Below are 27913 nucleotides of genomic sequence, written 5' to 3'. Positions count from 1 at the left end.
TCAGCTGGTGCAGAATGCGGCCGCGCGAGTTGTGATGGGGGTCTTCCGATACTCTCATGTGACACCTCTTCTCCGCAAGCTGCATTGGCTCCCAGTTGCCCTCTGGGTGAGATTCAAGGTGCTGGTGATGACCTATAAAGCCCTAAATGGCATGGGTCCGGATTATTTAAGGGAACACCTGCTGCTGGCATCAACTTCCCTTCGTCCTGTGTGCTCCCACAGAGAGGGTCTCCTCAGGGTGCCATTGGTCAGGGAGTGCCGGCTGGCGGCTCCCAGGGGGAGAGAGCATTCTCCAAAGGGCCGCACCTGCCCTTTGGAGTCAGCTGCCTGTAGAGCTCTGGATGGCTCCCGACCTTCGCTCTTTTCGCCGTGACCTGTTATTTCTGTGTTGACCGTCTGGTGATGTCCATGTGTAGAGCCGTCTCTTGGGTTGTTGGAAAAGAATGTTTGCTATGACCATCGCATTCTCTTGACAAAATTCTATCAGCCTGTGCCCTGCTTCATTTTGTACTCCAACGCCAAATTTGCCTGTTATTCTGTTTATCTTTTGGCTTCCTACTTTAGCATTCCAATCCCCCATGATGATAAGAACATCATTTTTTGGTGTTAGTTCTATAAGGTGCTGTAGGGCTTCATAGAACTGGTTAATTTCATCCTCTTCAGCACTGGTGATTGGGGCATAGACTTGGACTACTGTGATATTGAATGGTTTGCTTTGGATTCGAACTGAGATCATTCTATCATTTTGAGGATTGTATCCCAGTATTGCATTCCAATCCCCCATGATGATAAGAACATCATTTTTTGGTGTTAGTTCTATAAGGTGTTGTAGGGCTTCATAGAACTGGTCAATTTCATTTCAAGCCCATTAGTATTCATTAAATCACCTCCCTTTTACTCCAATTACTCACAATTGTCCTGATAGCTTTATCTTCCATTCAATCTGTTCTTCTTCCTTCTTCCAAAATCATTCTATCATTTTGAGGATTGTATCCTAGTATTGCTTTCCCTACTCTTTTATTGACTATGAAGGCTACTCCATTTCTTCTGAGGGATTCTTGCCCGCAATAGTATACCTGATTTTATCTGAATTAAATTCACCCATTCCTGTCCATTTTAGTTTGCTGATACCTAAGATGTTGATGTTCAGCCTTGTCATCTCTTCTTTGACCACGTCCAGTTTTCCTTGATTCATGGATCTTACATTCCAGGTTCCTATGGAGAAAGAATCTTTACAGCATCAGACTTTCCTTTCACCACCAGACACATCCACAGCTGAGCATCCTTTTGGCTTTGGCCCAGTCGCTTCATTCTTTCTGGCGCTACTAGTACTAGCCCTCTGCTCTTCCCCAGTCGCATATTGGACGCCTTCCGACCTGAGGGGCTCATCTTCCATCATTTTGCCTTTTGGTACTGTCCATAGAGTTTTCATGGCAAAGATACTGGAGTCGGTTGCCATTTCCTTCTCCAGTGGATCACGTTTTGTCAGAACACTCTGCTATGACCTTTCCGTCTTGGGTGGCCCTGCATGGCATAGCTCATAGCTTCATTGAATTACGCAAGCCCCTTCACCATGATAAGGCAGTAATTCATGAAGGGGTAACTGTATCTACTGTTATGTAACCTGATGAAGTAAAAAAGGAGCAGGTTTATATTGAAAAGCATATTTTGGTATTCCCTCCCCTCCTCTCCTTTGTATAGACTTCTCATGAATTGATGAATATGAAGCTAGAAAGTTTTTAATATAGTATATGTTGCTAATATTAATTTATCTATAGAGAACTATTGAATCCCACCTGTATTCCTATTACAGCCCTACACTTGCAGATATCCTTCAACCCATAGTAATGGAACAAAGCATTTGAGAATTTGCCAGAGACATAAACACCATTGTTTAAGGTAATTATTAAAAAGATTTCTGAAAATATCATGCGGGTAGAATTAAATTTATTTATTTATTTAATAATATTTATATACCGCCCTTCTCCCGAAGGACTCAGGGCGGTGAACAGGGCAAGAATAAAAAATACAAAGTTACAAAAGTTAAAAAAGAATTAAATATATGCCCACTAAAAACAGTAAATACAAATATTAAAACAACAATAAAAAACCCCACCATTCCCCCATCAGGCCAGGCCGGCTTGTTTGAATAAGAATGTCTTTAGATCGCGACGAAAGGAGCGAAGATCGGGCGCCATCCGGAGCTCAACCGGTAACTGATTCCATAGCTCCGGGGCGCCCACAGAGAAGGATCTCCCCCTGGGGGCCACCAATCGACATTCTCTGATCGGTGGCACCCTGAAGAGGCCCTCTCTGTGGGAACGTACAGGGCGAAGGGAAGTTGATGCCGGCAGCAGGTGTTCCCTAAGGTACTCCGGACCCCTGCCATGTAGGACCTTAAACACCATTACTAGTACCTTGAATCTCACCCGGAAGACAACTGGCAACCAATGCAGCTCACGGAGCAGAGGTGTAACATGGGAGTATCGGGAGACTCCCAACACAACTCTCGCAGCTGCATTCTGTACCAGTTGGAGCCTCCGGGTGGTCCTCAAGGGCAGCCCCATGTAGAGAGCGTTGCAGTAGTCCAGACAAGAGGTCACGAGCGCGTGAGTGACCGTGCATAAGTCATCCCGGCTTAGATAGGGCCGCAACTGGCGCACCAGGCGAACCTGGGCGAAAGCCCCCCTAGTCACAGCCACTATGTGATCTTCCAGAGTGAGCCGTGAATCTAGGAGGACTCCCAAGTTGCGAGCCCTATCTACGGGGGGTAATAATTCACCCCCCATAGAGAGAGATGGAATATCCGAAATAACCCGGGATGCAGGTATGCAAAGCCACTCAGTCTTGTCGGGGTTGAGTTGAAGTCTGTTCCTCCCCATCCAGACCCGAACCGCCTCCAGGCAACGGGACATCACGTTGAGGGCATCACTGGGGTGGTTTGGGGTCGAAATAAAAAGCTGGGTATCATCAGCGTACTGATGATACCCAACTCCAAAGCCACGAATGATCTCACCCAGCGGTTTCATATAGATGTTGAACAGGAGAGGCGAGAGGACCGACCCCTGAGGAACTCCACAAACGAGAGACCTTGAGGTCGACCTCTGCCCCCCTGCCAACACCGACTGCGAACGTCCCAGGAGATAGGAGGAGAACCACTGCAAAACCATGCCTCCCACTCCCAATCCCCTGAGACGCCGCAGCAAGTCGATGGTATCGAAAGCCGCTGAGAGGTCTAATAGGACTAGGACAGAGGAATGTCCCCTGTCCTGAGCCCTCCAGAGATCATTCACCAGCGCGACCAATGCCGTCTCCGTGCTGTACCCGGGCCTGAAACCCGATTGGTACGGGTCTAGATAATGTATTACTGAATAATCTGAGCTTAATATCTAGCAGGACAAACAAGTATATTCCCCAATCCCATTTCAGAAAAAAGGCTCTATAACATCTTTGTGTTAGGTGTCTATGGAGATTTTCAGTCATCCTGGTCATGGTTGTCCCAAAGGTGCTTTTTCACAAGGCAACTGGACTTTGCTTTTCCTTGAAAACATTTGGTTTCTCATCCAAGAAGCTGCTTCAGTTCAAGGAAAAGCAAAGTCCAGTTGCCTTTTGAAAAAGAACTTTTGGGATTTTGTCTTAGTTCTGTTTGTAATATTCATCAATTTTAAGACATTAAGGGGTTAAGCAGAGGTCCCTAACCCCTATGCTGCAGCCCACTACTGGCCTTGAGCCATTTGGAACCAGGCTATGGAATTCGTGGACAAGCGGGTGTACATCCCCACTTGTGTGAGCAGCAGGCAAGTGTGTGTGTGTGCATTCCATTTGCACAAGTGGCAGGCACATGTACTTGCCATTCATGCAAACACAGAACCATCCCCTCTCCCCCACCACCACTCCACAAAGCTGGAAAGGTTGGGAAACTCTGGGTTAAGAGACATGACATATAGAATTAAATCCTTTAACCTTCTTCACATCATCCCAATTTAAAAAATAGACTGGATCCATCTTCATAATAGCAATAGCAGGAGCAACAGTGGAAGGAAGGAGAGAGAAATAATTTTTTTCTTTGAATAGGAAATACAAAGCACAACATTTACATTACATGCGAAGCAGGAACTGGGACTAACTACTTTAATTCATCCAATGCTTGAAGCAAGTTTCATCATTTTGGGTTTTGTTCCAAAACCCTTAACCATACTTCCTGAGTGGTTTTAATTGGAAACTATATTGAAAAACCTAATTCTGGGTCATTTTATTACTTATACAAAAAAGTGAAACAGTGGACTTCCAGCCTGACGTTGCGGTGCCACAGATGCAGGAAGATGGGGTTCTGTCTTTCGCGCCTGAATTCGCTCTGCTGGAAAGGGTCAAAAGTCGCCCCATAGAGGCGATGAGCAAGAAGGGGACCACCATTTGATGACAGGAGAGTGGCGGCCCTTCCGTTTGATCTGGGGAAGCCCTCCAAACTGGCGGGGGAAGGACCAGCCATATTAATATGGCTGGTCACAAAGCTGCTGAGAGCCAAAGTCAAAAGCACCACCAAGCAACTTCCAAGCAATGCGGATGAAACTGGGTGAGACCTGATCGTCTCTTTAAGATTCTAAGTTTTGTTTCCTGAAAAAGCTGCTCAAAGCATTTTTCCCCCTGTAAGGAGAGAGGGAAGGGAATTTTTACCCCACCCTCTAAGAAGAGCCTTGGTGGAGCAGAGGGCTAATGCCTCCTTAAGTAATACCAGCTGCCTGCAATTAGTGCAGGTTCGAGTCCCACCAGGCTCAAGGTTGACTCAGCCTTCCATCCTTCCGAGGTAGGTAAAATGAGGACCCAGATTGTTGGGGGCAATAAGCTGACTTTGTAATAATGCCGCTTGGGGGTGTGTGAAAGCCCAAACAAGCAGGCATATACATAGAATGAAGGCTACTGCTAAAGCTTGTAAGCCGCCCTGAGTCTTCGGAGAAGGGCGGGATATAAATGTAATAAAAATAAAATAAAATAAATAAAATAAAAGCGATGACTAACTACTGAGGGGAAACAGAGCAACCATAAGATTAATTTTAACCTAATTGGATATATATTCTTTTGAAACTTAGGGACTAAAAGTGTTGTTTTTTCTTATTGGAGACTTTTCTTTTTTAAAAAAAAAGACTTGAAAAACCACCATATAAGTTTTGGACTTAAAAACCTATAAAACGGCGTTGGTGACATCTTGTGGTGAGTTATGGTATTACAATTTGTTATTGCCTAAAAGTAACCTGGCTTGAAGCCCAGACTGCAGATAAAATTTGTTTGGCCTTGACAGCTACTACCTTTGAAAAACCCAGCTGCAAAGAAGGGATTTCTGAGCGGCCTATCTGTGTGACAGGGATGATGTACTGTTTTGGAAGCTGGCCTGCTTAAACTATGAATGTAAACTTTTATGGACTCTCACAGCTATACTTGGTGAACTGCTTTCCTATTTCCCTGCATGAGAAGCATATATTATTACACGAGATGATGGAACACTTTGGATTATAAACTCTTACTTGATAAACAATTTCTATTATAAAGACCACCTATAAAATGTGAAATAGATGTCCCATACCCAGCTAGAAAAGACTAAAAATTATTTTTAATGTTTGATTCTAAAGTCTTCACCTTAACATATTATCAAGAAAATATGGATGAAGATCAGGAAAAAATCCTTTTCATGTTGAAATCAATACATGAAACTATTCCTTCAGCTTGTGATAAAATAAGAAGCAACCCAAAGGAACAATGTTGTAGCTTAAATATACAAACCCAGATCTTGATTACAAGCAAAGAACTAACAATGCAGAAAACAAAGGGAAAATTGGAACAACTAAACACTAAGACAGAGGACCCAGCCAACTGAAAAAAATCAGAAAACGGAAAAGACTTTTCACAAATCAAGAAATCAGAATATATTTGAGGGAAAGGAAGAAGAACAGATTGAATGGAAGATAAAGCTATCAGGACAATTGTGAGAAATTGGAGTAACAGGGAGGTGATTTAATGAATACTAATGGGCTTGAAATGAAATTGACCAGTTCTATGAAGCCCTACAACACCTTATAGAACTAACACCAAAAAATGATGTTCTTATCATCATGGGGGATTGGAATGCAATACTGGGATACAATCCTCAAAATGATAGAATGATCTCAGTTCGAATCCAAGGCAAACCGTTCGGAGAATGCCGCTTGGTGGCTCCCAGGGGGAGAGCGTTCTCTGTAGGTGCGCCTGACCTATGGAACCATTTACCGGTTGAGCTCTGGATGGCTTCCGACCTTCGCTCCTTCCGACGTGATCTAAAAACATATCTATTTAAGCAATCCGGTCTGGTCTGACGGGTTTAATTTTAATTGTGGTTTTAACTTATCTTCTACATTTGGGCAGTAGGGCTTAATTTATTTTCAATTTTCTGTATTTGTGCATTTTGACATTTATGTCACTGTTCACCGCCCTGAGTCCTTAGGGAGAAGGGCGGTATACAAATCAAATAAATAAATAAATAAACCATTCAATATCACAGTAGTCCAAGTCTATGCCCCAATCACCAGTGCTGAAGAGGATGAAATTAACCAGTTCTATGAAGCCCTACAGCACCTTATAGAACTAACACCAAAAAATGATGTTCTTATCATCATGGGGGATTGGAATGCTAAAGTAGGAAGCCAAAAGATAAACAGAATAACAGGCAAATTTGGCGTTGGAGTACAAAATGAAGCAGGGCACAAGCTGACAGAATTTTGTCAAGAGAATGCGATGGTCATAGCAAACATTCTTTTCCAACAACCCAAGAGACGGCTCTACACATGGACATCACCAGACGGTCAACACAGAAATTAGATTGACTATGTGCTCTGCAGCCAAAGATGGAGAAGCTCTATACAGTCAGTAAAAACAAGACCAGCAGCTAACTGTGGCTCAGACCATGAGCTTCTCATTGCAAAGTTTAGGCTTAAACTGAAGAAAGTAGGGAAAAGCACTAGGCCACTCAAGTATGAATTAAATCATATCCCTGTTGAATATACAGTAGAGGTGACAAATAGATTTAAGGAATTAGATCTGATAGACAGAGTGCCTGAAGAACTATGGACAGAGGTTCACAACATTGTAGAACAGGTAGCAACCAAAACCATCCCAAAGAAAAAGAAATGCAAGAAAGCAAAATGGCTGTCTGAGGAAGCTTTGCAAATAGCTGAGGAAAGGAGGGAAGCGAAAGGCAAGGGAGACAAAGAAAGATACGCCCAACTGAATGCAGAATTCCAGAGAATAGCTAGAAGAGATAAGAATGCCTTCTTCAATGAACAGTGCAAAGAAATAGAAGAAAACAATAGAATAGAGAGGACCAGAGATCTCTTCAAGAAAATTGGAGAGATGAAGGGAACGTTTCATGCAAAAATGGGCATGATAAAGGACCAAAATGGCAGGGACCTAACAGAGGCAGAAGAGATTAAGAAGAGGTGGAAAAATTACCTCTACAAGAATGAGCTTAATGTCCTTGATAATCACAATGAGGTGGTCACCAGACATCCTAGAATGTGAAGTAAAATGGGCTCTAGAAAAGCTGAGCAACAACAAAACTAGTGGAGGTGACAGTATTCCAGCTGAGCTATTCAAAATCTTAAAAGACGATGCAGTAAAAGTGCTACACTCAATTTGCCAGCAAATTTGGAAAACTCAACAGTGGCCACAGGATTGGAAAAGATCAGTTTACATTCCAATTCCAAAGAAAGGCAGTGCCAAAGAATGTTCAAACTACCGCACCATTGCACTCATATCTCATGCTAGTAAAGTTATGCTTAAAATCCTACAAGCTAGACTCCAGCAGTATGTGAATCGAGAACTACCAGGCAGGATTTCGAAGAGGCAGAGGAACTAGAGATCAGATTGCCAACATACGCTGGATCATGGAGAAAGCTAGAGAGTTCCAGAAAAACATCTACTTCTGCTTCATTGACTATGCTAAAGCCTTTGATTGTGTGGATCATAACAAACTGTGGCAAGTTCTTAAAGAGATGGGCATACCAGACCATCTTATTTGTCTCTTAAAAAACCTATATGCGGGCCAAGAAGCAACAGTGAGAACTGGACATGGAACCACTGATTGGTTCAAAATTGGGAAAGGAGTCCGGCAAGGTTGTATACTGTCGCCCTGCCTATTTAACTTATATGCAGAGCACATCATGAGAAAGGCAGGGTTAGAGGAATAAAAAGCTGGAATTAAGATTGCCGGAAGAAATATCAACAACCTAAGATATGCAGATGATACCACTCTAATGGCAGAAAGTGAAGAAGAACTAAAGAGCCTCTTGTTGCAGGTGAAGAAGGAGAGTGCAAAAGTTGGGTTGAAACTTAACATTAAGAAAACGAAGATCATGGCATCCGGCCCTCTCAATTCCTAGCAAATAGATGGAAAGGAAATGGAGGTAGTGGCAGATTTTATTTTCCTGGGCTCCAAGATCACCGCAGATGGGGACTGTAGCCAAAAAATTAAAAGACGCTTGCTCCTCGGGAGGAAAGCCATGACAAATCTATACAGCACACTAAAAAGCAGAGACATCACCCTGTCAACAAAAGTGCGTATAGTCAAGGCTATGGTCTTCCCAGTTGCAATGTATGGCAGTGAAAGTTGGACCATAAAAAAGGCTGAGCGGCAAAGAAGAGGCCTTTGAACTATGGTGCTGGAGAAGACTGCTGCAAGTCCCTTGGACTGCAAGGCGATCAAATCGGTCAGTCCTAGAGGAGATCAACCCTGACTGCTCTTTGGAAGGCTAGATCCTGAAGTTAAAACTCAAATACTTTGGCCACCTAATGAGAAGGAAGGACTCACTGGAGAAGAGCCTGATGCTGGGAAAGATTGAGGGCAGGAGAAGAAGGGGATGACAGAGAATGAGGTGGCTGGATGGAGACACTGAAACAGTAGGCATGAGCTTAAATGGACTCCAGAAGATGGTAGAGGACAGGAAGGCCTGGAGGAACGTTGTCCATAGGGTTGCGATGGGTCAGACATGACTTCGCAGCTAACAACAACAATGGGCTTGTTCTTCCAAAAAAACTTCAACCAAATGGTCTTTCTTATTCCAAATAATATACATAAAAATAGAGGGAGAATTATTTGATGATTCAAAGGCATTGACATGGAAGGTTAGCTGGCAAAGGAAGAAAGCCAGAGTAAGGATGAAGAAAATAATGGCTTTGACTTAATAGAGGGGGTATTATATTACCAATTAGGTGGTTGAATATGTTGGAAAATAGATAACTTTTAGAAAATAGAGTAACATTATAACTAAATAGATAAGATATGTAACCAGTGTTGGAGCATTCACCGCTTCTGGAGGCAGGTTGTTCCACTGGTTAATTGTTCTAACTGTCAAGAAGTTTCTCCTTAGTTCTAGGTTGCTTCTCTCCTTGACTAGTTTCCATCCATTGCTTCTTGTCCTGCCTTCAGGTGCTTTGGAGAATAGCTTGACTCCCTCTTCTTTGTGGCAGCCCCTGAGATATTGGAACACTGCTATCATGTCACCCCTCACCCTTTTCTTCATTAAACTAGACATCCCCAAGAAGAGACTGGACAGCCATTTGTCTGAAATGGTACAGGGTTTCCTGCCTGAACAGGGGTTGGACTAGATGACCTCCAAGGTCTCTTCCAACATCATTATCATCATCATCATCATCATCATCATCATCATCATCATCATCATCATTATTGTTATTGTTGTTATTATTATTGTTATTGAAGCTTTTGGCACCTAAACATAAAATACTTGGAAATTATAAATAATAGTTTTTTCTTGAATATTGATGGGAAATTAAAGTTTGGGGGGGAAAGCAATAACAGGACATTGTTTATAGAATGATATTAAGTCTGCAAATGTAATTAAGATATGTATAGGCTAAAAATTATTGATAAATGTAACGAAGTTGTTTCCACTTAGTTGAAAATAAGCATTATGTTTGCCCAATATGACATAATAAATATTACTGGAAAGAGACAGGAAATATTTAATGTTCTAATATTAGACTTAAACTAAAAATTTAGGTATATTACTGAATTATTGGTTAACCCAGACAACACCTATAATGGTTTTGATTTATTAGAGGGGATACTGTATTATCAGTTAGATGGTTGAACACAGAGCAATATTATAAACAAATAGATAAGATGTGTAACCAGAATATTAGACTTTGGTATGAAAAGGGAAAAAGAGAGAAGTTGAGAACGTTTGGTCACCTAAACATAAAATAACTTGGAAATCATAAATAATAGTGTTACTTTGAATATTGATGGGAAATTAAAGCCTGAAAAAAAGCAATAATAGGACATTGATTATATACAAGGATTAAGTGCAAACGCAATTAAGATATGTATAAGCTAAAAAATAACTGCTAAGCTTGTAAGCCGCCCTGAGTCTTTGGAGAAGGGCGGGATATAAATGTAATAAAAATAAAATAAATAAAATAATAAAAAATTATTGATAACCGTAGCAAAGTGTTTTTATTTAGTTGATAACAATAAGAATTGTACTAGCCGAATATGAGATAACAGATATTAATGAAATAAGAGAGGAAATATTTGATGTTATACATGAGATTTATACTAAAGATTTATGTACACTATTGAACTATTGATTTACCCAGTCATCACACTGCTTTTTAAATATCCAATTGTAAAATAAAATCAATAAAATATTATGTTAAAAAAAGTGAAGCAGCAAGGAATCAACTACTGCATACTAGCACACACATCTTATATATATATATTGGTAGCTTTTAAAATTTAAACTATGGATCACTGATTTAGCAAAATGGGACAGTTTTATAAATTATACATTAATGTCAAACATCTTTGTATGTTCTGACAGTAATCATTTAGCATTAAGGGTTCATTTATGTATTTTATGTAGAAATCATTCATATTATTTAGTAAATATAAATAATCATATTATTTAGTAATCACTTAGTATAGCTCTGACATAGTAATTTTTTCATTTCCTTTAGATATTGGACTCATGTAATTATAATTAAGTTTTATAATTTTGTGGTTATATATTTTTAGTTTGTACCATGAATTTTTTGTGCAAAATACAAAAATACAATGCATTACTGTAAACTACCAAGTCTTAGCAGGAAGTAAAACTCAATGTGACCAAGAAGTTTTAAGCGGAGCAAGAGGTTACTCTAGGTTTAGATACAAAATTCATTCCTGAAATATCTATAGAACTTGCTGTTCAGATAGTTCCAAAAGATGAACTTTTCTAAGATCATATATTGCTTTTTGAAATTAGATGTTGAAAATGTCTTTACAAAAGGACCCTACCTTGTGGAGTTTGGAACAGGTTTTGCACGGCCTTGGGTTTTTTCTTCCCATACACTGTTTGCTAATTCATTTCCAATGGAGGACATTACTTTGATGAGTTCAACAGGCCAATCATCCAAGTCAAGTGAACGGACACGTGATAAATGTGTACCAAGGTTTCGGTGTATCCCTGAGCATTCAATACAAATGAGTGCTCCCAAATTTAAACTTGCCCAGTCAGGATCTATTGATAAAGAAAACAAAATAAACATTTTTCTACTAATAATCTGGGCTAACTCTTATCTCCTCTTCATGGAAGTAGCATAACTACTTTTTTGTTTACAATATACAATGTAATAAAGAATAAATGAAACAGGATTAAAGGATTTAAGGCCCAAAAGACATAATACTTATTATCCTATTCTTCTTATGTACTCTGAGTGACAGAATGAAAAGGAGAATGCTCTGACATGAATATATATATATATATATATCTTTTTTGTTGTTCTGAAGAGAAAATGACAGCAAAATAGGATACCTAGAAGGTAAGGATAAAGGTTTTCCCTGTCCAGCCATATTGGACTCTCTGGAGCAGTGCTCATCTCCGATACCTAATCGAGGGAACCAGCATTGTCCTAAGATGCTTCCGTGGTCATGTGGCCAGCATGACTATATGCTTAGGCACATGGAACACTGTTTTATCTACTTGCATTTGCATGCTTTCAAAATGCTAGTTTGGCAGGAGCTGGGGCAGAAATGGGAGCTCAACCCTTCACGTGGTGCTTGGCTCTCAAACTGTTAACCTTACAGTTGACAAGCCCAGCATCTTAACCACTAGGCCATCATGCCCCTTACAGGATGGCTAGAAAACTAAAGATAAAAAATGGCAAACAGAGAGGAGAGCAATATTGGTTAAACTTATAAAGGAGAAAAAAAATCTAACTTAATTGAATCAAACATATTACAAGCTATATTTCTAATACCCATCATTTTGTGTATTCATTCTTTCATATTCATTTGTGAACTATGCTTAATCAGTTTAAAGTGGTTGTGTTCAGTCATGTTAAGCTTGATTTAATAACAGCTTTGGTTAAGTGTAGTTTGAAGGGGAGGGAGGGTGACATAACATGCTGCACAAACTATCTGATTTAGTTAGTGTTGTGATTTAATGTTTTTGGCAAAGCAATTTAGATTGTGTAAATGCAGAATACAATGATAAAATATTAAAGCATGCTTTGGATGTTTTCTGTACAAAAAAGAACAATTATTGTGCAAAAAATACTCTAAACTGATTATCTGAGCATGTTAAGATTAGCACTGCTGTCTAATAATTATAATCCCACTTTAGTTAACAGATCACAGTCTTAACATATTTATCATGGGTGTATATCTTTTTAATTTAAGTTAAGTATAAGTTAATTTAATTTAATACAGTTCAAGATTATGAAACTGGATATTTTCCTGCCTCGTGAAAGCTTTAAATGTGCACATTAAGGCAAATGAGTGGATTTGGGGGGGGATAATTGTAAATCCCACTCAAATAAACAATGAACAAACCAGGTCCAATCTGATATGTTGTTATTTATGAGATAACACATGAACTAAATGCAAAAAATGACTGCATATCTTTTTAAATTTATAAAGTTAAATTTAATGAACAATAAATGTAGGCTACAGTATTTCTCAAATAACTAGGATATACTGCTCTTTTAAAATTACTTCTCTATTTTCATAATCCCGTTCTAACTAGGGAGGGGGGGGAGTCAGATGTGAACAGTTTGAATTGTGCTGAAGCAGATAAGTGTATACTTAGAGATCAACACGTGAAAAGGTTTCACTTTTCTTTAGCAACTCTTAAGAGCTAGCCATTACACATAAAAACTAAACAGCCCAGAAAGTAGATTTGATTTAAACAGCAAAATGTCAATATTTATAAATAAATAAAAGTAAATAAAAAACAAAAGAAAAAGAAAACTGTTTTGCTCATAATGAGTTTGATCCAGAAACTTCTGCACGTAGGTTTCTTTTTTTTACTCACAGAATCCTTTGGATTTGGCAAAATGCTATTGCAAAACAGGCAATGTCTGAAAATGTTCATCTTCACCCCTTGCAGTTACCTATCTTCCCTGGGGGGAAAAAAGCTTCCTGAGCAGGAAGAAATATTTGGAACCAATCCTTTATGCTTTTTTTTCAACCTTGAAGTGCAAATATATTTAAGAGACTGATACTGAGCACTTCACTCAGTATTTTATTGTTACTACAGCATACATCTGAGTCAAGTAATACTTGAGGCTAGCATGGTTAGGATTCTCTTCTTAGCTAAGAAAAATAACAAATTATTTAAGAGTTACCAATATTTTTGCTCTTCCTAGAGGATAATAGCAATGACACAGAAAAAGACAACAGTGTTCCAAATCACTATCATTAAGATTTTTAATGAACACAAACAAAAAAAGGAAAATGGAACACAATAGCAAGAGAGCAAGAGAGCAACACAGATAGCTATGATGCAAAAAAGACCATAAGCTTTAAGAAGCTCAGGATGACATTTCCTATATAGAAATGGTTGTACTTACTTTGTATTTCACAATCTACACAGTGAGAATTGCCTCTGACGTTTCTTATTGACTGAAGAGCCATGATCTCATTCTGACTTGATAGTCGGGACTGTACATATTTAAAGAAATATACAAACAACAGATAAGACCTAATGAAAATGCAGGCACAACACCTTTGTCTGCTGGTGATAAAGAGTTCAAACAGAGGTGGAATGATCACAACATTTGATGCCTTTAGTTAGCTGAATGGACAACTTGCCACAGCCAACTCACTGTGCCCAACTTGCTGTAGCCAACTCACTATGGCCAACTCGCTACAAGACAACCCGCCATGGCCAATTTGCCATGAGATAACTTGCAGCAGGACAATTTAATAATTCAATTTAATTATTTAAAATAAATAAAAAATATTTTAATTTCTGTCATTCACATTTCATTCTGTCTCTCCTTTTGCATCTTTTCTTTAATTATTTTATTCCACCATTTCTTTGATATTAGTGTAACTCTTGTCCCACAGCGAGTTGGTCATGGCGAGTTGTCCCATGGATAATTGGCTGCGGCAAGTTGGCCTTGGTGAGTTGGCTCTGGTGAGTTGGCCAAGATGAATTTTAGTTACAGTAGCTTCTCAGAGAGTTGATCCCTTAGCTTCTTTAAATATTTCAATTCAGGATCTAAACAGCTTACAATTTTCACCACGTTACTGAGAGCTCAAGCTTTTTTCAAACTGTAAAGGGGCATATAGAGAATAGGATGTTCAGAATCCAGCTGGAGTTATCAGAGGTAAAGCAAGTTCAACACTGAAGGATATTATTAATAGATACACTGAACAGAGAACAATCCATTCTCATACAGAAATTCTGAAAAATTAAAACAATTTTTCAAAGTTCCACTTTTATTTGCAGAAAAATCTGGAAAAAATCATGCAGTTTCAAACAAATATCGGAATTGATTCAATGGCTTGCTTAAAAAGCTCCTAGACTCTGGTCTGCTAATAACGTCTACTTTGATTTGGACATATAGTTTCTATGAAGAGGGACTTTCAGTCTCTATATTAGGTGAATCCTAAGACTTACTATAGGAACTCCCGGTGATGGATTTCAGGAGAATCATATAATAATTTATGTAACTAGGTATAATATGGTAGATTGATTTTCCCCCATCTGTCCCATCTTCCCTTTTTTAACAAATGTTAAATTGTTGTTAAATATTCATGCTATTTTTATGACCATATTACTATTATAATTACTGTTCCTGCAAATACAATTTAACTTATTTTGTTTAAAATCATAAACTTTCTAAGTTGTTTTAAATTACTTACAAGGAATAACATTAGATTTTTATACTGCTCCATATACTTTACAGCACTCTCTAAGCAATTTATAGTATTAGCATATTTTCCCCAACAACCTGGGTCTTCATTTTACTGACCTCAGAAAGATGGAAAGCTGTGTCAACTTTGAGCCTGTCAGGATCAAACTCCTGGCTGTGGGCAGATTTAGTCTGCAATACTGCATTCTATGCACTGTGCCACCATGGCTCTTAATGTATTGAGTCTTAACAAAGTTAACAAAGTATATTTTATTTAATATAAATTCCAAAGACATATACCCAGGCCTAGCTGAATTTATTTATTTATTTATTTATTTATTTATTTATTTATTTATTTATTTATTTATTTATTTATTTATTTATTTATTTATTTATTTATTTGGATTTATATACCGCCCCTCTCCGAAGGGACTCGGGGTGGTATACAGGGCAATAAAAACACTATAAACAACACATAACATATAAAAAATAAAATTAAATTAAATCAAATAGCCTTAAACCACAGGTCTGCAACATGTGGCTCCGGAGCCGCATGCGGCTGGTGAAGCACACGGAAACCTGGTGGGCAAAGTTCAGTCAGAGGGACACCTCCCTCTGGGCCCAACCAGGTCTCAGTAATGCAAGCCAGATCGCCATGCTCCTTCTCAACCAGCTCTCGGATAAGGGGAGCCTTATTAACTACCGATTTGGCATTAAGGTACACCAGCCTGAGCTCAGGGGCCTGCTCATCCCCGCTCCCAGGAATACGGGGTAAATCCGGGGGGTCGGAGCGTGCCACCTCTTCAAGATAGCAGGAGCGTGCTCCCGAATGTTGATGCGGCCCCGGTACAACCACCTGTTGCCATTCCCGATCATCGTGGGGATCCGCAACCCCACCCCTCCTTCCAGAGACCCGGAGGTGCCCAACCCAAGCCCGGTCTCACTGCGACCTGTCACAAGCCTGGACTGAAACTCGGTTGGTGGAAGCCCCCCAGATTCTAACCCAAACCGCAATCCAACCCTCCCCCTTAACCCCTTAAAAGATTTAGCTAAAAAACAGATCAGGGGTCTCTTCCTAACAATAAACCGGAGACCCCAATCCCTACCTAGCCATCTCTCAGGGTCCCAACAATTGGGCCCGTCATCAAGAGGAGAGGTAGAAAAGAAGGCGGGTCGCACCCAGGAGGGGGGAGCACCCCTGAGGGCGTATAAGTCCGTGCCTGAATAATGTAAGAATGCCATAAATGGCCGTGTGAGTTTGGGAAATGGCAGTCAGATGTTGAATAAAGATGATATCAAATCAGAAGGAGTGTATGAGTCCAAAATCGCCAGTCCAGCACCACTCTCACTTGCGCTGGGTACCCCAGTACCAGTCAGCAGTTGTTCTCTCACCCCGACCTCGAGGCTGATCTGGGAGGCAGATGGAAACCCCATCCAGGGGAAAAAACATACCCTCACGGATCTCTCACATCCGGAGAGGTTGTAGATGGAAAAGAAACTGAGCCACCCTCTCACAGCGACTCTTCACCCCGGGTCCTACTGAGTCTTTGGAGGACAAGGGAAACAGCATGCAAGAGTCCGACTCCATATAGGTGATAAGCGAGCCCAGCCCAACTTGGAAGCCATAACTCCAGGCCGTGATTGAAAGGCTTATTAAGTTCCATTTGAAAGGCTTATTATGTTCCATTGGGAAAAACTGAATAAATTAAGTCAAATACCTATAAGTAACTTATACGTAAAGTATTGCTTTCAAAAGAATGTGATATGACTATTGTTTCATAGACCAGTTCTCAGCCAATTTGATAAATATTTTGTCAGTTATCTATTGAAACCCAAAGGCATTACTAGAAAAAAGGTACAATTTTAATGAGAAGCTTTCATTCAAAATGGGTGATGATGATGATGACGATGAAAATAATTCTTAAGCATGTATGTGCTGAAATATGGATCTTGTGCATATGTCAGCATTCTAACCTTATTTTTGCTGCTTTCACATGATTGTAGGCTGGCCAGAATCTGACTCTCTATTGCTTGGACCCAAGCATCTCTTTCTTCATATGTTGTAGCTTCAAAATGCCATGTCTGGCCAGTAAGGGACACAATGATAAATTCAAAATTTTCTTCTTGCTCTGAAAAAGAATTGAGAAATAAGTAAGAAGAAGGGAGAAGATTGATTTGATTGAATTCTCAGATTAAAGGTTTAAATAATCTATTATTTCATAATTAGCAACTGTGCAGATAACAAATACAGCAGATCAAGTAACTTATCTGCCACAACTCTTTCTCCAGTTTTTTTAACAATAAACAGTAATCTTTGAAAGATATGATTAGGAATAGAAAAGTAATTGGTGGAAAATCTCTTTAAGCCTGATGTTTTGCTGTCTTCTATAGTATGTCTCTGCTTCCATCTGCATAACCTTTTTCTTTAAGAAAAAGAATATAGATTACATCAACTACTGATTATTAATTTTTAGAAAGGAGTGCAAAGATTTTTACACCTTCCAATTTTTCTATGCTGCTTTTGATTTAAAATATTAAGACAGAGATAAAAACTGTAATTATAATTCAAAGAAATAACACTGCAGAATTCAGATTTCCTTCATAACTGTCAGTATATTTTTTGCACATTTAGTATATTGCAATCTTTATTTATTCTAAATAAAAGGGAGTGTTGTTAAAGAATTCTGAATGTCTATTCTGTCAGATACATGTAACTATCAAAGTATTCTAATAACCTATTTTATAAAATGCAATAAGAACGGCATATTCTCAAATAAAAAGAAACTGTAAACTCATTCCCCATTAATTGAATTACATTTCACGGTAATGGTTGAAAGGTACTTTAGTGTGTTTCAGTGGGTGAAATTGCAAGCAGAATGTGGCAGCTGATCAACTTTGCCCATTGGATAAGGATCCATCTTGAACAAGTACCTTGCCTACAAAGCGAGCTAAAAGGGAACCCAAGCAGACAAGAACAACAATAATGGAGCAGGCAAAACCATTTAGGGGATACACATAACCACATTTTACAACTCAAAAACACTGTGTCATGGTTTGACTAACGAAACACTTCAAAGAACTTTCAGGCATTGTTTATCCTAAAGAGTCTTTAATCATGAAAACAAAGCATCGGCACAGCATGGTGGAATGCCAAGATCTGAATTCCCCTCCCTACAGCAACTAATATCTGGCACAATTCCCTCCTCCAACTAGCAGTCATAAATCACATTCTCCAATCAGTTTGAAGGGCAAAGCTTCTCTTCCACACGCCATTTCTTATCTTATTAAAAACAACAGGGGAAACATTCTTCCTCCTCCCCTCAGCTTCATCTAATTCTAAGAGCAAAACAATTTAAAGGAAAAGGCTGCCTCTTTATATTGTATATTGTCAAAGCAAAAACATCCAATGTTTGCAGCGTTGACATACTGCTTCTGAACAAAGAGAATTACTTACTCAAAATTAATGAACCACTAAATGAATGGAAATAACTATTTAATAAAAAATTAATACTGACCATAAGTAAAATTATTTCTTCAAACCAAATATAAAATGGCACCAGGTATATCCCCTTATACTTAAACCATGGCTCCCTTGTATTGCCTGCAAGTTATCAAGGATAAATATAACAGAATAACAGAGCCCATTGCTTCTTGTCCTGCCTTCTGGTGCTTTAGAAAATTGGTTGACCGCATCTTCTTTGTGGTAGCCCCTCAAATATTGGAACACTGAAATCATGTCAACCCTAGTTCTTTTCACTAGACATACCCAATTTCTGCAAACATTCTTCATATGTTTTAGCCTTCAGTCCCCTAATCATTTTTGTTGCCCTTTTCTGCACTCTCTCCTGAGTCTCAATAGCTTTCTTATATTGTGGTGATCAAAATTGGATGCAGTATTCCAAGTGTGGTCTTACCAAGGCTTTATAAAGTGGCTGTCAAGGTTCCGACTAATGAACCCAAACAAATCAGAACTCCAAGGCTTGAAGTTTCCTCAAAGAACATGTTTATTGGTTACATAATATCAGCATGATCAAAAGTGAAACCAACTCCAAAATATTTTCATGGATTCAATGTAATAAAATGTAACATTTCCCTTCCCCCTCAAATGTCACAGATCACGCTACTCAATAAAGGCAGTTGGTGGGCTTTTTGTCACCCCTCCTTTCTGTCTTCCAACACCTGTGTTATGTCTGGCAATACTTTAATTTTCTTTTTTTCCCCTCCCCAGTCTGTGTGGCAACTGAGAATGACTGAAAATGGCTTCAGCCAGAAAGAAAGAAATACCTGGAAGATAATAAGCATAGGTACACATTAATGTCTTACTAATCTCCTGCTCTATCACTCGGAGGCACTCTAGATTTTTGGGGATGTTTATCATGGAATTTATCTCCCTTTACATATTTGCTCTTTATCTACATAGCTTCTGATAAAGGATAGCCTTTCCACTGAATTAGATACTGTAATTTCCCTTTATACAGTCTAGAGATGAGAATCTGTTTTATTTTATAATGGGTGTGTGAGACCCTCAATATATTCCTTTCCTTTGCCTTTTGTTTTTGGGTTTTGACATTCTTTTGTGGGGGGACCATTGGGCTTAGAAGGGGGGGTGACCTATGGGTCTTCTACAATGTATTTCCTTTGGTTTGTTCTATTCTCTTTGAAGCATCTTACTTGGGGTGTGAAAGGAATGTGCCTCCAGTCATCTGCCTTATCTCCAGTCAGCTGGGAGGAAGCCACAGAGAAAACTGACAGCCTTGAGAATGGTGCCTTATTGCTGGTTTCCCACAACAAATTAACATCTATGGATTGGTTCAATTCAAACCAGTCAGTTGGACTGGCACTTAAGCCCTGGCAACCCCGAAGAAGCAACGATCAGCTGCAAAGCGGCACTGATCCCAGCACTTGAGCCCTGGCAGCCTCAGCACCAGGCCACTACCTCCCTCCCAGCCTCCTCAATGGCCGGGGCTGTTGCCGGGAAACCATCCACCCGCCGGGAGCTCTCTGTGGACTGGAGCCTATCGGTGGAGGTTGGGGCCGGCTTTATGGAGTTGCCAGCTGATCGGCGCATACGGCCGGCCTCGACCTCCGCTGATGGGCTCCAGTCCACAGAGAGCTCCCAGCGGGTTGATGCAGCAAGGCCAGTGCATGGGCGCAATGCGGGGGGGGGGAGAGGAAGGCAACACCACATACTGCCAGCCCGGTGCTCGCGTACCACCAGTAGTACGCGTACCACTGGTTGAAAAGCCCTATTCTATTCTATTCTATTCTATTCTATTCTATTCTATTCTATTCTATTCTATTCTATTCTATTCTATTGTATTCTATTCTATTCTATTCTATTCTATTCTATTCTATTCTATTCTATTCTATTCTATTCTATTCTATTCTATTCTATTCTATTCTATTCTATTCTATTCTATTCTATTCTAGTCCTAGGATGTGTATGTGTATGGTTAAAAAAAATGGAACCCATGGATGAACTGGAAAACGGGAGCCTTGAGATTTCCAAAGGGAAAACCTCTCTCGTCTAATAGCCACTGCAATCCCAGAGTGAAGCCTAAGCACAAAGTGGTGACGGCACTCAACAATCAAGAACTAGAGGCATACCACAAGAGTACCAGGAACTGGCTGAGGTTTTTAGTGAGAAGGACTCTGATGAACTACCCTCCCCCATCATCCCACAGACTGTGCCATTGAAATCATCCCTGGAGCTAAGTTGCCAAAACTCAAGCTCTATTTGATCACACACACACACACACACACACACACACACACACACACACGAGAGTTAGAAGAGCTGCACAAATTCATAGATAAGAATTTGGCACAGTTTAATTCAACTGGCTAGACTGAAAATGGCCACTCTGGTGGTATTTCGAGAAAAAAATGATGAGTCTCTTCATCTCTGTGTGGATTTTATATGTTTGAATGCTGTGTGCATGGACAATGTACACTCTTTGCCCCTCATGAAAGGTATGCTGGTCCACCTCTCAAAAGGGAAGATTTTCTCCAAGTTAGACCTATGAGAGGCATATTACCGGTTAGAATCAAGGAGGGGAATGAGTGGAAAACCATTTTCAACTGCCCCCCCCGGGTGCTTCCAATTCAAAGTACTTCCTTTTAGGCTAAGTCCCTGCAGTATTTATGCAACTAATTAACAAGGTCCTCCATGAGCATTTGTACAAGTGAGTTTTGGTGTACCTGGACAACATATTAATCTACATCGAAACAAAAGCTGAGCATGTAAAATTAGTCAGGGCAGTTTTAAATAAGCTCCCCAGCCAAACTGTATGCCAAGCTTTCAAAATGTGAATTCCACAAAGAAAAAATTGCCTTTTTAGGCTACTGAATTTTTCATGAATGGTTGGAAATGGACCCAGAAAAGGTGTGAGCTGTTTTGGAGTGGGCCCCATCATGCACCCGGAAACAGCTGCAAAATTTTGTAGGTTTTGCAAACTTCTATTGTCAATTCATCCCCTCCTTTGCTCAGATTGCACTCCCCATTACTAACTTACTGAAAACCAAGGGAGAAAACAAGCTGAAACCTAGCTAGCCATTAAAATGGATTATGGAATGCCAAGCGGCATTTAAGAAATTAAAAAGACTTTTTTTCCGCAGAGCCAGTGCTAAAACACCCAGATCCAGAAAAGGCATTTGTCATCCAGGCAGATGCCAGTGACATAGCGGTGGGTGCGGTACTACTCCCGGAGAACCAGGAAGGCCAGTTGCAACCCTGCACTTACACCTCAAAGAAACTCACAGAAACTGAGCAGTGATGGGCTGTCTCAGAGAAGGAAACTTGTGCTGTGCGTTTGGCCCTTCTCACCTGGAGGCACTTCCTGGAAGGTAACAAGATCCCTTTCCAAGTATGGACTGATCATAAAAACCTCAAAGCACTAAAGACCCCTACAAAGCTGTAGGGGTCAATGGGCCCAGCACTTCCACCAGTTCAATTTTACTCTCCAGTACTCACCTTGGGGAAAAATGTTTTTGACAGATGCCCTGTCACAGATGCTGCAATACAACAGTATGAAATCTGAAATAGTCAAACCACTGTTACCCAAAAAGCAATTGGCAGCCCCAGTCACCACAAGGGTGCAAATTAAAAGCATTCTGCCACTGGATGGTATGGCAGCCATCAAATTCAAGCAAGCCCTGGAGAAGGATGAGTGGTTCCTCAGCCACAAAAACCTCTATTCGATGCGAGAAGGATTATCCTGGGTAGGAGGGAAATTATACATTCCTATGACCCAGAGACTAAAGTTCATGCAGCTCTGCCACAATTCAAAACTAGCAGAACATTTTGGGTTTGTGAAAAGCCTCCACCTCATAAAAAGGCAGTTTTGGTGACTATCTCTAAAAAAGGACATGGAGAGCTATGTAGCCAGTTGCCTCATTTGTGCAGCAGCTAAACAGAGATAGGGAAAAATGTCTGGTCTGCTGCAGCCGGTTGCAAAACCTTCAGCACCCTGGAAAGAGATCTCTATGGACTTTATTGTAGAGCTACCAGAAAGTGCAGGGAACACTGTCATTTGGGTAGTAAAGGATTTATTCTCCAAGCAAGTTCATTTCATTTCTTGCCAGAAAATTCTGACTGCAAAAGCCTTAGCTAAGATTTTTGTACAACATATCTATCGGCTACATGGAGCCCCACAACATATAATTTCAGATGGGGGGTCCAATTCACCTCCACATTCTGAAGAGCTTTTTTGGACCTATTGGGCACCAACCAGGGCTTGTCATCCAGTCCTCATCCTCAAACAAAGGAGGGATAGAATGAACAAACTCAGTACTAGAACAATACCTGAGGTGTTTCATAAACTATCAACAGGACAATTGGACTGACCTGCTACTATTCGCTGAAGTAGCCCATAACAATGCAGTGTATTCCAATACTTGTTACACACCTTTCCAAGTGGCTATAGGACAGGGTTTCAACCAGATGCCTGAATTACCTGCCAATGAACCTACCATCCCTTCCCTTAAGGAATGGATTATGCAACTGCAAAATACATGTCAGAAAAGCTTTAGATGAAGCTAGAGAAGCCTATAAAGGCCAGAAAGATAAAAAAAAGGATGGAACCCAAGCCTTTTAGGGTGGGGAACAGGATCAACCTCTCCACTAGGTTCCTGTAGTCCTTGCAGCCTTTAAAAAAGTTAAGGGCAAAATTTGTGAGACTCTTCCCTTTTAAACACATCATCAACCCAGTTACAGTAGAACTTCAACTCCCCAAAGACAGATCCATCCAGTATTCCACTGCAGCTTGTTAAAGCCCAAGATGAGTTTGCCTTTAAGGCCGGCGATAGCCCCACCACACCACCACAACCTATTATGGTGGAAGGTGAACAACATTTTGAAATCAGGGAAATCTTAGATTCCAGAAAGCATCATAGGGCCATCCGATACCCAGTAGCATGGAAGGATCTCCCAACATCCCAGAATGAGTAGGTACATAAGAAGCACATGAGGGCCCCTAGACCAGGGCTTTTCAACCAGTGGTACAAGTACCACCTGTGGTACATTGGCACCTGGCAGGTGGTATGCAACCATCCTAGAAAAGTGGTAGTGGGGGAGGGGAATGAGCTGAACCAGTGGCAGCACTGCACAAACATGAGCGAGAGATGGCTGCAGCTGCAGGGTTGTCAGGGCTCAGCGGAAGTGCCAGGATCAGTGCCAGGCTCCAGCTGGAGCTTGGCACTGTCCTGGTGCTTCTGAGCCCAGAAGGCAGGTATCTTGCTCGGCTGTGGCTTGGGGGCATCTTTTTTTCAGTCACTAAGCAAACTGTTGTAAGTCGAGGACTACCTGTAGTTCATCACTTTTTTCCTCTTTTTTGGTCATCAAGTTTTTGACACCTTGCTTGGCGACTGGTGGTACTTCGATGTTGCCATATCCTAAAAGTGGTACAATGGGTGAAAAGGTTGAAAAGCCCTGCCCTAGACTGCTCAAATGTTGTCATGGTCATTACCCTGATAAACCTGACTAACCGCTGTTTCATTTTCTCTCCGTTATTATTTTTTCTTCTCCAGGTGGATCTCTATTTTTTAAGGGAGGGGCATGCAGACCCTCAATGTATTTCTTTCCTATGCCTTTTGTTTTCAGGTTCTGCCATTCTATTGGTGGGGGGGGACACTTGGGCTTAGAAGGGGGAGTGACCTATGGGTCTTCTACAATGTATTTCCTTTGCTTTGTTCTATCTTCTTTGAAGCATCTTACTTGGAATGTGAAAGGAATGTGCCTCTGGCCATCTGCCTTATTTCCAGTTGGCTGGGAGGAAGCCATGGAGAAACCTGACAGCCTTGAGAATGGCACCTTATTGCTGGTTTCCCACAACAACTTAACACCTATGGATTGGTTCAATTCAAACCGTCCGGTTGGATATTTGGGGTGGGGTTTGAAAGGGTTTTTTTAATGTAATGTTTCACGTGGGAAATCCTCAGATCCTGCCTTACTCTCCTGTCATCAGTAACTTCCAATAAAAGTTTCTGTTGAGACAATGCAAGTTTCAAGAGCTCTCCTTTCTTGGGAAAGTTAATTGAGGCAGGTGCTTACAGGGTGTTATTTTTTACTATAATGGGACCTGGGGCTACTTGAGCTACTGGTCTCAAAGTTGACTCTATAACCGTCTTAAATAGATTGCAGTGAAAAACTGGATGTATGTTCCCTAATAGTCGTGGGAGTTTTAGCTCCACAGCAACAGGGTTTATTATCTTTTCTTTGGGGAAAGGACTGATGAATTTAGGTCCTAGGTTTTTGCATGGTAATTTTAATTTTAGGTATTTGGTTGAGAGATAAACTTTTTTCTCCTACATGAAATGGCTTCTGGGGAGATAGCCTTTTATCCATTTGTTCTTTCTGAATTTGTGTGGATTTGGCTAATGCACGTTTTATGCTTGTCCAAGCGCTCTGCAGTGAGTCTACTGACTCTGTCAGTATTATTAAGGAGGCTCTTGGGGATATTCAGGCAGGGGAACAAATTCCCTGCCAGTGGCTATCTTAAAGGGAATAAGACCAGTACTGCTGTGCACAGTATTGTTGTATGCCACCTCAGTGAAGGGCAGAAGGTCTACCCAGTTAGTTTGCTGATAGTTAACATAACTTCTCAGGTATTATTCCACCATTCATATTTGCTTGTTCAGCGGCTCCATTCATACTCAGATGAAAAGCCAAACTGAGCCCCTGGGTGGATCTGATCAGTTTTACAAACTCCCTCCAGAACTTAGCTGTGAACTGGACCCCTCCAGTCTAATATAATTCTTCTCGCTACTCCATGAAGTCGGTAAATGTGTTTCAAGAATAGTTTTGCCAGTTTGTGGGTGGAAGGAAGACCGAGGTAGCTATAAAATGAGCTTATTTGAAGAAAAGGTCAATAACAGTCCAAATTACGATATTCCTGCCATTTTCAGGGAGCTCTACTATAAAGTCCATTCCAATTTCCTACCAGGGTTGGGATGGCTCCATTACCTGTTGCAACAGTCCGGGGGGGGGGTGTTTCCCAGGTTTTTTTGTTTGTTTTTGTTTTTTGTGGCACAGGTCGCACAGCTATTTAGTAGCTTTCAATGTTTTTTTTTCATTCCTGGCCATCAGAACTGCCTTCTCACTAGGTGTAAAGTTTTAGGAACTCAAATTGGCTGTCTTGTTTAGCATTGTGGCTTTGTTGAAGGGTTTAGACATGAAAGGTGCTGAGAAGGCACAATTTGGAAACTTTCCATGCTAATTCATCTCTATGTGTCAGCAATTGCCTGTTGTCTTTAAACCAGGGATTGCATTGCAGTCCCCATCAAAAGTAGCTCTCAATGGTGGTGGGACCATGGGGAGAGGAGGTGGTGGTGCCCAGTACACTGGGTGCCAGCAGTGGCCTGGATAATAGGGCTGTGGCTATGGTCTCGCCCACCCATGGAAACCTCTTGGCTGCCCCACTGAACTTGCAGCTCGCTGTTAGTGCGGGAGGATTCACCTTGGTCCTGGGCTTGATGCTGCTGCTGGTCTGGGAGGTGGGGAAGCCATGCAGGTCACAATGACAGGGCTTGGGCTCCAATGAGCTAGGAGCAATTGGGTCATCCTGCCTGCATCCCCAGCCAGGGCCTCGAGTCTTCCAATTGGATTCACTTCCCGAATCTCCAAGTGGTCTAATTTCTCCCTTAGCCTCTTGAGTGATTGCCCATGGACCACGGTCAGGTACTTCAATTCCCCCAACTCATCCCACTCCACTGTCTTCTTGGCTCTCCTATTTGGCACAAGAGGCAGGGAGCTGTGGGAGAAAACCAGAGGGAACTCAGCCTCAGGGGCTTTAGGTGTACTCTTATACCTGGAGTCCCCTTCTGTTGGTAGAGATCTCCGATGTCTAGGGCTTCCTCCTGCACTACTTGCCTTTTGGTCTTTTCCACACAGACTACCAGCTGGGCTTCCATTGGTGGAGCTCTGTTCCCAGTCTGGGCAGCTGGCTGTGTCCAATCGACAGGGATTGTGCTGGGGCTAGCAGCCACTTCCCTATTTTTCTCCATCCCAGAAACTTCCCTGAGTCTTCATGATCCTCCCGAAAGAATTTGGGTAGGTGACTGGGGCTCAGGACTCTGAAGAGTGCTCTTCAATATCCCTTTTATTTCAGAGTGGTAGAAAAAGTAGCATTGGTTTAATGTCAAGGTTCTGACATTTACTTTTGATAGTACTTCTTCAGATTAGTATTCAATCTACAGATTTTACCAGTTATATTTCCTGATTCCCTCAGATAAATTGATTGTTTTTGTTTCTGTCACAGAAACAAGAATGTCTCGCCAGATTTGAAAATGAAAAAATGCATGAGCCAAGCAAAGTATTTTTTTTTATTGAAAAGTTTTACAGTACATTTTATCTTTAACAATCCCCCCCTCCCCCCACCCCTACCTAACCCTCCCTATCCCTCCCCCCCATTCCCCCTCCCCCCCGACTTCCCAGAGCTAAGTACAAGGTATAAAAACAAAGAACAATCATAAACATCCATATGCTAAAAACAATAAACTATTAACTCTATCACCCTCTAGCTCATATAAAATGACTACAAGCAATACTAATGTTACATATAAAAAGAAAAAGAAAAAAAAGAAAAAAGAAAAGGAAACTTATTCAAATGCTAAATGAAACTTTTTAGTCCCATATTTGTTCTGAATATAATCAATCCACTTTTTCCACTCCATAATATAACGTTCTTGCGAATGATCTTTCAAGTAAGCCGAAATCTTTGCCATTTCCGCCAGGTCAGAAACCTTTAGAGTCCATTCTTCTATAATCGGCAGTTCCTCCTTTTTCCAATATTGACCTATTAATAGTCTTGCTGCTGTAATTAAATTCAACATCAACTTAATGTCCACAACAGTAGCATCTGTAATTATGCCCAGCAAAAACAATTGCGGACAAAACTTTATCCTTTGCTTAAAGATCTTCTGCATATTCCACCAAATTTTTATCCAAAAAGCCTTAACCTTTTTGCAGGTCCACCATATATGAAAATACGTTGCATCTTCACCACCACATCTCCAACATTTAGGTTGATAATTTGGATACATACTTTCAAGCTTTTTAGGATCTAAATGCCATCTATAAAACATTTTATAAAAGTTCTCTCTTAGGTTTTGGGCTTGCGTGAATTTTACGTTCCTCACCCAGATCTTTTCCCAAGTATCCATTGTAATAACTTCTTGGATACTTCTCCGTTTAATATGTGCTGGACCCTGATTTCTAATTTGCTTTATCAAATTTTCATCAGTCATTGAG

At 40.6% G+C, this 27913-nt stretch overlaps 1 protein-coding gene across 1 annotated transcript in view; it reads right to left on the bottom strand.

The window, feature by feature from the left end:
- LOC308676256 (arf-GAP with GTPase, ANK repeat and PH domain-containing protein 1-like) overlaps positions 1 to 27913 on the bottom strand; it is a gene marked incomplete at its 3' end in the record, with an annotated part of 320681 nt that overhangs the window by 127224 nt on the left and 165544 nt on the right. Inside the window, exons 2-4 of the mRNA XM_081342070.1 lie at positions 17140 to 17294; positions 13876 to 13966; positions 11321 to 11543 (exon numbers count right to left, since the gene is read on the bottom strand). Coding sequence (XP_081198196.1) covers positions 11321 to 11543; positions 13876 to 13966; positions 17140 to 17294 — 469 coding nt within the window. The remainder of the gene's footprint in view (positions 1 to 11320; positions 11544 to 13875; positions 13967 to 17139; positions 17295 to 27913) is intronic.

This window comes from Vipera berus, assembly GCF_964194415.1.
Source record: "Vipera berus genome assembly, chromosome: 1".
Lineage (NCBI taxonomy): Eukaryota > Metazoa > Chordata > Lepidosauria > Squamata > Viperidae > Vipera > Vipera berus.
The sequence above is the reverse complement of the archived record's forward strand: the minus strand, read 5'-3'. Positions and strand labels throughout refer to the sequence as shown.